This window comes from Mastacembelus armatus, chromosome 8 (assembly GCF_900324485.2).
Source record: "Mastacembelus armatus chromosome 8, fMasArm1.2, whole genome shotgun sequence".
Taxonomy (NCBI): Eukaryota; Metazoa; Chordata; class Actinopteri; order Synbranchiformes; family Mastacembelidae; genus Mastacembelus; species Mastacembelus armatus.
Window position 1 is genome coordinate 19,500,471 of NC_046640.1, and position 12,248 is coordinate 19,512,718.

A 12,248-nucleotide genomic window follows, 5' to 3' on the forward strand; every position below is an offset into this window, starting at 1 on the left:
CATTGATCAATACCAGCAAACACTGCAACAGGATGTACAGTAGACAAGCGCCCATTAAAATGTTTATTTGTGAAACTGTGAAATGGTCTTTAAGCAGATTAGCAGCCAGTTGGGTCATTATTAGACCCATTAGGTGCATTAGACTTGCACAAAACATCCGGTTTTAGTTTGTTTATCCGGCGTTTATCTACTCACATCGTCTATGTTCTAATCTTTGTTGCTGTTCTCTGTGTTTAAGTGCTGCCTATATATGCCTAAGTATCTCAGTCTTATATAATACACTATATCATATAATATCATGGTCTCCTGTGTACAGGAGCTGAGATTTTCTGTTGCTGACGACCCCTATGAGCTCTTGTTTAATTAGCTGCCCTGATAGCATGAAGAGTCACTGATCCGTTTATGTCTGATCCATGATCAGTATCACGGGAAAGGAAAACATCCCGTTTCTTGACGTGTCAACTCTCTGACCAACACGGCCAGTTCCCTCTCTGCAGGCAATGTTGTTGTCTTACTCTGCACTAGGTCAACAGGGTTGCTTGGACCATGCTGCTCCTGCATGTGACCTTGCACCTGATCATGCTGTTCCTGGGTGCACATGTGGTTTTAGTCAGGTCAGCACTGGAAGCCATGTTATAGAAGGAAATAAAAAAAAACACCTGCTTGAGGATGCAATATTAATGACTGAAGGTATTTTCCTGTGTGTTACCCATGTGTTGATGTTTGAATGTTACACCCTGTGCGTTTAAACCTTAACCTCTTCCTTCACATGGTTTGAGCACGTTTCTATGCTGGTGATCCTGCTCAACTGTGTGACTCTGGGGATGTTCCAGCCTTGTGAAGACGTCACCTGCCAGTCAGAGTGGTGCCGCATCCTACAGGTCAGTGCTTTGCCTCAGTCCTTATAGTTGAATGAGCACAGTGTTCAGTATAGAAAGCTTTGTGTGGAAGCTGTGTTTCTTTTCTCTTAATGTAAACACATTTGACGTTCACACTGTTTACCTCTGTACTCTCTGTAATGGTATATTTAAGTAGGCCTGGGTAAGTGGTGGTGATCACATGGGAAAAGGCCTTCCACTGGAGGATCAATGCTCTCCATGTGTATTTCTTCTTTTATGCTTAACATGTTGTTCAGAACACATTAATCAGTGTTTTAGTGAGTAGCCAGTGGTATGAACTTGCCAACTACTGCTTAGGTCAAGGTGTATCCACATGTTTTATGTGTATTGTATACCTCTTACAATAACATCCATGGCCCAGTTGGTAAATAAATACTAATGGAAACTTAAATCCGTTCTCCTTTTCTTGTCTCACTTGTCACATCTCTTTTGGCATCATCTTACTGTAGGGTAATGCTGATTCTTGGTGCCCTGAGATGTGCTCATTATATTCAGACACAGACGCTGTTTTTGCTATGGTAGATGTCTAATTAATTGAGACATGACCATAACCATGCCAAGCCAGAGCTACTCCCTGCTGGGATCAAACTAAATAAACAAGACAGGAATAATTTTTCAGACATCCTCACACGTTCCACTGTGTTTTGTTAAAGTATGACTACCGATGAGGGAATTTAACAAGGATGAAAACTTTTTCTGCCGGTAAGAAGTAAGTTTCCTCTTTCCTCTTGTTATTGTTATCAGTGTTGAACATTAAAATTGTGTCCTTGTATTTTATTATATGCGACTAGGTATTGGATGACTGCATCTTTGCTTTCTTTGCTGTGGAAATGGTCATCAAGATGGTGGCCCTGGGAATTTTTGGCGCCAACTGTTACCTTGGTGACAAGTGGAACCAGCTTGACTTTGTCATCGTCATGGCAGGGTTAGTGTCCCCCAAATGCTTTTTGCTCATGCTCATCTGCAGCTAGATAATAACTGTCTGTTTAGAATAAAATAACATCTCATTTCTCTCTGTTACTGTGATGTTGAACACGACGTAAACAATCAGACAAGCACAAAAGCTGTCTTTTACAAACAAGTGTGAACACAAACACACACACACACACACACAACTTCCTGCCTGCGGAGCAATATGGTAACTCACAGCCGACACATGACGAAGATGTATGACAAAGGTTGATGTGCTTGTGCCTGGGGGTATGACTTAATTAATGTTAGTCCTCACAATGACCTGTCATTATCAAAATATAAGTGTCCTTTACATTGGTGTAGTGTTTTAATATCACCCCATCTCAGAGACAGGCATTGTGGGAACAGTATCTTACCGGGAGACTTAAAAACAGGCAACAGTAAGAAGCTTCTAGTTTGAACAAAATATAAACAAAAACATGAGCGAAGTAAAGATGTACAAAAGAATTCAGTTAACCTTGTCTCCTTTCTGATAAATGATACAATACAGTATTTACCTGAGCTGTCTCAACGTACAACTATAAGAAACAAAAACGCTTTAGGGATTAGTGGAACAAACACTGCTCTTGCTATAAACCCAGACTGAACCCAGACTGATGACTGGTGCAGGTTGAGGCGAGGGCAGGACTCACTCAGCAGCAGGCATGTAACTACGCCCACGCCTTGAGGGCCAGTCCAGTATGGCCATACACACACTGCCAGCCAGCACAGTTACAACGCACCACAGAATTAGGACGGTCTGTCTCCCTCTACTTACCTGAGTATTGTCACATTATGATGTTTGGGTGCTGTAATATAGAGGAAAAGGAGCTTCTAACTCTGTGTAATTAAATGTCATAAACACTGTAATTATGTGGGTTGGTGCCATTATAAGCATTATTATATTTTTGCTGTTCTCTTTTCTTGTTGTTGGTTCTTTGTGTACTGTAGATATCTGTCTGTGTGCGTACTGTTTGTTTTTATAAAATGCTGACCGGCAATTAAAACTATTTCTCCCTGCCTTTCTCTGATGGTGACATGTGTCTTTAGGGTGATGGAGTATTCTCTGGATGGACATAACGCCAGTCTGTCAGCCATCCGTACTGTTCGAGTGCTCAGGCCGCTGAGGGCCATCAACAGAGTACCAAGTAAGTCCATATTGGATGTTTTGCCGTGAGGTTTTTTCTGGAAAATTATTCTGTGGGCTGCAATCACTGATTAGTGACAAACATGTGGAAACCCAATTTATTTTACCTATATATCACTTAGTGACTATAGATAGCAGGTGAATGCAATTAGTTCTTTTTCCATCAACATGCAAGACAAACACATGTTTATGTGATGTGAATTAGCAATACCTGTAAAAACAGATGCATATTATTAGTGTTTTATGTAAATTGAATAATATTTGCATTTGGTGTGTACAAACATCAAAATAAAATATTATTAAGCAGATATTTTGCAATAATTTGAAATGTTATGCAAGAAACTATGGAGGTTCATCTGCCGCATAGTAAATAGTCCTTCATGTCTCATTACTGTTAGTATATTATTGTAACTGTGGAATAAGTACTGGTATTTATGGCATGTATACTGCATTTGTATTTTATCAGTACTCTAAAGAGAAGTGCCTGAGTTATGGACATCTCACTACTGAGATTTTAATAATAAAATAATAATAATACATTTTATTTCGTGGCGCCTTTCAAAGTCTCAAGGTCACCTTACAGATAGAAAAGGAAGCATACAGCATGATATACATAGAGTGCATTAAAACAACAGTAACAAGAATGCATAAACGGCGGGAGAGAATGTAAAGGCAAAAGCGTGGATTATCTAGGAAGTGGGCGAAGTACAGTAAAAGTAAATTGAAATACAGAAACCCAGATGACAGAACAACAAATATGAAACAGTATGAGACAATATGAAATAGGCAGAGGGTGGTAGAACATCACGGGCTGCTTTGAGAAGTTAAGAGAGTTAGGTGGAAAACGCTATACGGAACAGATATGTTTTGAGTGATGATTTAAAAGTTGATAAGTCCGGAGACGACCGGATGCGATGAGGGAGAATGTTCCAAAGGCGGGGCGCAGTGTGGCTGAAGGATCTAGCGCCCATGGTGGCCAGGCGCGCTGTAGGGGTGCAGAGGAGAGTGGAACTGGAGGAACGGAGAGTACGAGGCGGAGAATAGATATGAAGTAGTTCAGTGATGTATGGTGGGGCAATAGAGTGGAGGGCTTTGTAGGTGAGAAGGAGGATTTTGATTTTATAGTTTATATGGAAGGACACAGGGAGCCAGTGAAGTTGTTTAAGGACAGGGGTGATATGATGTGATTTGCACATCTAATTTTCTTATTTTTAAAATTATGCTAGCTGCCTATTATTACTCAGAAAGTTTGCAATGAACAGTGCAAAAACAAACCTATGTGTAAAAATGTTTTTGTGTGTATTCTCACCACTTAAGGGTAAGCCAGCCAGTGACCTGGGACTTGAGGGTTGCTTTAATGTCACTTTTGTAGCTCGAGGTGAATTTGCACATAATTTGTCATTTTCTTAAAAGCTCCATGACAGCTAAAGAGGATTAGTAGACAATAGTGTCATAACAATGTACAGGATTATTAACCAGCATGCGTTAGGCGAGCAGCCAGTCTGTTTTTTTAGATTGCCCCGACTGATATCCATTTCGTTCAATATACCACTCATAAACAGTTTTATAGAGTTCTAAGCATTTCTGTGGCTGTACTGTTTCAGTCAGTCAGGCATTTTTACATATTAAACAATTTTATTGTTTATTAAAAATGAATGTAATAAAAAATACATGAATACAACACTGGAAACCCATAGCACAGTTTATTACAGTCCCATGGGAGTATTTAAACATTACACTGAATATGCATATGTTGTCTGGATTTTAAATGTCTGCTTGCTGTCTGGTGGCTGCATGCTCTTCAAACTGTGTGTGTGTGTGTGTGTGTGTGTGTGTGTGTGTGTGTGTGTGTGTGTGTGTGGCCACATGTTTGAATGTTGACCCCACATTCCCAGAATGAGCCAGTTGTCAGCTTGTGACACAGGCTGACCTGAGATTCTACCACGTAAATGATGGCATTATGTATTTGTACAATGTGTGTTTCCATGCGTGAGTGTGTGGACACCACAGATAACCCAGACACAGTCATAAAGCATGGCAGGTTGTCTTTTTCTCTTTCTATCATCATGCACAGTCTCACACACAGGGACACACACAGACAGGTATTATTCTACCTCTGTGAGGGCTGAAAATTTAACATGAACCTTATTGCTAAGGTAAGAGTAGCCCTGAGATATAATCTTTACAGCCATGGACAAGATAAAGTAAAATTTGATATTACTGTAGTGACTAGATGGAGAGAAGAAAGAGGAAGAGAATTGCACTGGCTATGAGAGGTACTGAATGGCTTAAGTCTATGTAGATACACAGACACAAACCCATATATAAGCCTCATATACAGTACCTCACAGGTACACACAGCTCGAGACCCTTAGGATGTTTATAGCTTATGTCTTTCATTTTCATTTTTTTTTTTTCATTTTGTCACTTTTAAGTTTTTACTCTCTTTACTTAGTGTCTCTATTTGTCACTAACCATTTTGCTAGAACTCTGTGCTCTGTTGTTTTTCTTCCTAAGTGGATGGGAAATATCTGTTAGACAGCTGTTAAGTGTTTTTGTGATGTAGCGTAGATACAGTCTGCAGTCATGTTTATTTCTTGTTTACAAGGCTGCAGCGTGCATGTCGTTCAGTAAATTCTCTGCCAACTGTTATGCACACTTTGTGCATACAGTCATTTACTGATTTCCCCCTGTCCTATATGACAGAATTCTTTGAGAATACCTCCAAGGACAAACAAGCTCAAAATACACAACTCTATGTCAGATATATGAAAATGTTAGATTTGGGGCATTGTAGTCATCCAGGTGTGTGTATACACACTAATGACTAGTAAAGCTTGTAGTTATTGCAAAGCATGTACTCATTCATACCAGTATATCACTGTCACTATTGAGATGCTTTCAGGTCAATAATTGCAATAAACCAGCTGCTGGTATTGGTCCAGAGGTATTGGTCTGCTCAGATCCACAGGGTTGAGCTGTGACATTTAGCCCACTGATGTTGTGGGCTTATTGGAAATGATATTTGTTAAAGGCCACTACAAAATAAATATTGAATAAACAATATTAGGTCATTTTTCAAAAAACTGAGTCTGATATTTTGGTTTTTGATATACTTTCTTCTCAATAATATTACTCCAGTCCCTTCTCGGTGGATACAAAAATGGAACACCAAACGTTATTGGCAAATTTATGTTTTGGTTTTTTTTTTTCAGAATTTCTGTCACTGAACCAATGAGGTATAATTTTCTGGACTAAGATTGAAATGCTGCCATAGAGTTGGCCGCTTCTTTTCTGTTTGATTTAATTTGCTTTATTAAACAAATCAGACACACACAGTACCTCAGTGAGGAAATGTGTTAAATGTGTGTCTAATTTTAAATATCTTCGCATTTTCTCAGCCTGTCTCTATTTTTCTAAGCAATAAAATTCACTATATTGTTGAGTCACGACTCCGTAACCAAAGTGGTGCACGGAGAAACCGTTGGTATTCTGCTTAAGGAATGTCAGTTTGGTGAAATGTTTGTCTCTACTGAGCAGATTTCACTGCATCCAGATGTTTCTACAGTAATGCATCTGGGTGCTGTTTGCTCAGTGTGTGTATGTGTATGACTTTTCCATGTGCTGCATGCACATAAACTGTGAATGTGTGCATATGTCTCTGTAGGGCCTCTAGAGACTGTTTGCCTCGAGCATGTACACAGCCACGCTCATCTCTAGTTTTCTGATGAAAAATCTAAAACGAAAAAAAATGTGATTAACTATAAGAAAAGATAAGTAATAAAAATATAGTATGAAAAGTCAAAGATTTCATGCAGAACATAGGAAAATATGAGGCAAGTTACTGATCATACATTCTTGACTGGGCATGTAATTAATTTTCTGAACAGTAGTTAAATCCCCCATGTGTGTTTGACTGATCAGAAGCAATATTGTGATTTTCTATTTTCTCTTCCACCCAAAGGCAATGGTCTCATTAAAGCTCTATTTTGATGGATTGACCTTACCTACTTGGCTATCACATATCTCACACATCCGACTGTAGATCTTCAGCTGAATTGTGAATAGTGAGTCATTACGAAAGATGAATGGACTGACAAATGACGAATTGATTTAGTGTAGACCGCTTTTATAATTTTGCCATTCTTAATTCATCTTAGGACACTTCCTGTTGTGCCACTAGCTGGAGATCACTGCATGTCTGCAAAGACAAAACCTTTGTGGATAATGATTAGACAAAGAAGCACACGTAGATAAACACCAATAAGAAGATGCACACTAATCACTGATGAGTCATTCGCTCTGAGCAGGGACACTTTCTATATTTGTAAGCAAGAAAGGGGGTTCAGACCTTCAGAATTTTGTTGTTAGTATTGACTATTCTTTCCACAGGTATTGTGATTCCACATGGTGTAACATTTAAACAGAATTTTGTGAAATTATTAACCATGCAGCCAGGTGCAGGTATTGGATGCAAAATGGAGAAAGTGAGGTAGTTACACATTTAAGCACTGTAATTGTGGTCAGTGCAACAAAGCTGTGTGAGTGGGGACATAACACATTGTGAGGAGTCCAGGGGATAGATCCCAGAGTCCACTGATGCTAAACATGTCTGACAACTGGAGATGGATGCTGAACACATGTGGTTAGATAATACAGCCACAGGGAAGCCATGAGTTCATATCCCAAAGGATGAAATAATGTCAAACTGTCACTTTCAGCATTGTCATCGTTTGTAATTATATTTGCTGTGGGGATAATGTTGGGGCCTCTGAGCTCACAAGATCAATAGAGGTTGTTTGGGTCTAGAGTTGCCAGAGAATTACTAAAAGGGTACAATAGCTGCTGCACCATGTTCAAAATACAGGTACATGTCAAATATGTATATTTGTTCCTGTGTTATTATAGTGATATTTTAAAGCAAAATGAACCTTTCTGATTACATTTTCCCTGTTTGTGTTGCACTCTAGGTATGCGGATCTTGGTGACACTGCTGTTGGACACTCTACCCATGCTGGGAAATGTCCTACTTCTCTGCTTCTTTGTCTTTTTCATCTTTGGCATTGTGGGAGTCCAGCTGTGGGCAGGGCTTCTGCGCAATCGCTGCTTCCTGGGAGAGGACGTCGGAACGTAAGGAATTTGGTTTTTGCCATTTTACATTTCCCTATTTCCTTGTGGGCTGGAAGTACCACAAATGGCTCCAGAAAATAGCCTGTTGAAGACCACACTCAAATCAAGATTAGATTTGTGGGAAGAAACAGATGGGTGGGACTAGGATTTGTTTTTCCAATAGAGTATAGAGACAGAAATGAGAGATGGGTGAAAAATAAAAACTCCATTAAGGGACCTAGATGTTGCAGATATTTAGTAATTTCCCATATTCAAAAGTTCAGCAGTGCTCCAAGCTGCTGCACACTGCCTTTACTCTGTCCTTTTCATTCTCCTTTTCTTTACATCTTTGCTCCGTTCTCTCTCTGTGCAGCTCTCTTCTGCTCTTGTCGTAAGGTGTAACAGTCAGCTGTTGCCTGTAGCTAAAATACAGAAGTTGTAACTTGTTAGAGTATGTGGACCGCATGGCCCTCAGGATATAAACCACCGAGTGACCTCAAACACAGAGGGAAATACTCAGAGAGAAACAGGGAAATTTAGATGTGGAGATGAGATGAGATGAGGATGTTAGAATAAACCTACCTGTGAAAAAAATAAGAAATAAATTTGCAAACAAAGTGGTTTTAGTATAGGCAGTGCTTCAAGTAAATCCTGAATATCATACAAAAACTTTGACACACAAAAAACTAAATGACTGAGAACACACTTCAGAGTTGTTGCTCCCCCAGCTCCCAGAGAAAGGTGCCAAAATGACTACATTTCTTTCTTGCACTGCACATGTTGTGAAAATAGATAAACTTGTTTTTAAGCTGAATCTTATCTTGAAATATGTATTTTGTTTTTGTAATCACTCACTATCTCCCAAATAAAACAAACGCACAGGCACCAACTGAGTGGTGGGGAGGGCTGCTTGTCTTTCAGCGAAGTTTATCTCCAGAATCTTTTAAGAGCCTCAGAAATAACAGCACTGTTTTCTGCCCTGGCAATGTGCAGACATAAGACAATAAAATTAACATTTATAGTTAACATAACATTTCAAACAGGCACTATATGGGAGAAATAATAGAATGGGCGATGACAAGAAAGTTTATGTTTGCTAAAATCAATCAAATGGGTAGGCAGAAGTCTGACAAACACTGGAGAGTCCAGACATAAACAAGACTACAACAAGCAAAGAGGTTACAACAAAACAGACCTGGCAAACAGACCCTTTGTCAAATTGGTCCCACACCACTTCATGAGTGGATGTCACTCCACATAAACGCACACTCACTGTTGTAAAGGGCTCTCCACTTTAAGGAGGAGGGTATAAATAAGCAGGTACATTGTCACCATGGTTACTGACATTTAGCTCACTCAGACTTTAAGTATTATGTGCTGTGTCCTATTACATGTGCATGCAACTGGTTAGCTCTGACTGTAATTAAAGAGAAAGGAAATCAGTGAATTATCTACTGGTTAAACTGGTTAATTCCTCTGTTTTTAGTGCACTTCTCTATATTGCAAATATATCTGACTGTAAATCTTGTTTTCCCACATATATACAGAGAAAACAGCTCAAAGATGTCTATGAAATGAATGTATCTATAGTTGTTTAGCACACCAACATAACCATTTGTCTTTGTTCCTTCTCCATCCAGAATGTACAACTTGTCTGTAAATTCTTACTACATGTCAGAGGAGGGTGAGGACAGCCCCTTCATCTGTTCAGCTGGCCGTGAGAATGGGATGCTACGCTGCCATGATGTCCCGCCCTACACCGAGAGCGGGGCTGAGTGCTCATTGGCTGCTCCCCCACCAAGTTCAGCTCTGATTGGATCAGCCCCGGCGGTGGGAGGGGCCCATGTTAATGGGTGCATTAATTGGAACCAGTATTATAATGTGTGTCGTCCTGGGGACCTTAACCCTCACAAAGGAGCTGTCAACTTTGACAACATCTGCTACGCCTGGATAGCCATATTCCAGGTAACAACAGGGAGCGCAGGGTGTGGAAAATATAGAAGGTTATAATTGAAGATTTTTTTTTTTTTTACCAACTTTAACTTATCTACAGAAAAAAATAACATGCTATGTTCAAGCAGAAAGCTGGGAAAAGAAGTTAAACCAGTTTAACTTGTGGCCCTTGTTACAATGTGCATGAGTATCCTGTATGCCAAAAGAAGATAGCAAGTAAACACCTTATGTTTGTGAATATCCTCTTATTACTAAACATACTCACTGAGATGCTGATATGAATCCCAGCCTTTCTAATAGATCTGTCCAGGGCCCACTGAGAGATCGGTTTCTTTGTCTAATAGGTTCTGACGTGCACAACAGGACTTTTGCAAAGCCAGTCTTCAAATTAACCCAAACATCACAAATATTGAATGCACACACACACACACACACACACAGACACAAACTTCCCAGTGTGTGTGTGTGTGTGTGTGTGTGTCTGTGTGTGTGTGTGTGTGTGTGTGTGTGTGTATGTGTGTGTGTGAGTGTGAGTGATTACATATGTGTATGGCTATTTCACAGTGAGAGGCTTTGAAGATTAGATTCTGCAGAATTGTGATGGTGTAGCAAGCATCACGTTTAGTCTCAGATGAGATTAGTGTGTGTTATTTTTTAGTCCAGGTATATGATGTATATGAAATGTGTGTGTGTCTGTCTCGTTGCAGCTATTTGGTCACAGCATACAGCCACAAACCTCTGAACACATGCAGACAGAGGCTTGTTAGTCACACAGATATTAGACATATTAGTCACTAAGGTGTAGTGCTGTAACAGAACATATCACCACATGGTTCTGATAGTTAAGAACTTGTGACAGTTTTGTGTGAAAAATGAAAGAGACAGTTGTTACATGTAAATTATAAAATGTTTAATGAAAGGAATTAATAGTATGACGTATGATTTGCTGTAAGAGTGGAGACATTTAAATTACCAGTGGCACAGATGTTGAGTGAGTGCACTGACAAAACACTTCAAACCTGAAATACAGTATGTAACCATTTGAATCATTTTACTTTGTTTACAGTTTGATGGAAATAGTAACAAAAACAGGAAGTAAAATTGAGAGATGAGAGAAAAAACGAGGGAGAAACAGATTCAGAGGGACAGCGATAGAAAGCATGCTGAAAAAAATGAGTGCTATACTGAATGCTAAATGAGGTACGTGGCTTGTTAGCCCAGTCTACGGCTTTATTCCCTCAGCATCGGTAAATATAAATAACATGAATTATATATTTCACTGCAGAGTTATGAAAACATTTCAGCCCATGGCTCCAAATTGAGTTAATACAGAGTTACCCTGAGACTCCTGAGTACAACAAGCTGTTAACGTGTCATGTGTGGTATCCACAACAACCAAGCCTCTGACTTAATTTGTCTCAACTAGGTAGAGTTGAACAATATACAAAATATACTACAACAGCTTTCTCTTATCGATTTTTTGTTGATTTTTTACATATGTTCATTTTAGATTAGGTTATGGTTTTAGACCCAGAAAAGATTTTTTTTACAAGATTTTGCAGGGGTTTCTTAAGGATTCTGGTGCATTTGAGGATTTACTTCTTTTATCATTTTTTCATGGGTTATTTTTTTATTTTTTGCAGTACTAGATACTAAAATTATATATATTTGACATAAAACGATTATGTAAGAGTAGAAAAATGAAGTTCTGACACATGAAAAGGAAGAGAGGACAGATAAAAGATGACTAGAAGAGCAAATGTGTCTTTGGGCTATTATGCCAACGCTTCTGTCAGTCTGCAGGTCAATGACTATTCAATTTGTACACACACAGACACATATTGCTGGTTAAAGTTCAGGAACGTGTTGGTTAAGCATTTCACCAGTGGCAGCAGAGAACATGCCCTCTGACCCACATGCATGTCATTAGTACAAATTAGAAAACTGCATGCTCTGCTGGCTTTTTCTGATCTTTAGGGTGGGTCAGGAGCAGAGAATGGGGTTGACCTGGGGGTCAGCTAATGATTTCTTTAGGTTTTAACCTCTGTAATTTTACTTTGTTTGATTAATCGTACAAATGTGGAGCAGTCTGGTTATACTTGCTTGATGGCAGCCAGCTGTCATAGTCGATAGGTTGACTTCCAGACTGTTATTGGCTAAATACATATTTTAGCTAGATGGCTGCATGT

The 12,248-nt window shown here is 39.3% G+C and overlaps 1 protein-coding gene across 1 annotated transcript in view; it reads left to right on the forward strand.

Moving 5' to 3' along the window:
- The window catches only part of cacna1ha (calcium channel, voltage-dependent, T type, alpha 1H subunit a), an 87,070-nt gene that overhangs the window by 41,674 nt on the left and 33,148 nt on the right, over positions 1-12,248 (forward strand). The window contains exons 3-7 of the mRNA XM_026324934.1: positions 770-881; positions 1,691-1,824; positions 2,901-2,998; positions 7,968-8,127; positions 9,747-10,071. Of these exons, the coding sequence (XP_026180719.1) occupies positions 770-881; positions 1,691-1,824; positions 2,901-2,998; positions 7,968-8,127; positions 9,747-10,071 (829 nt within the window). The remainder of the gene's footprint in view (positions 1-769; positions 882-1,690; positions 1,825-2,900; positions 2,999-7,967; positions 8,128-9,746; positions 10,072-12,248) is intronic.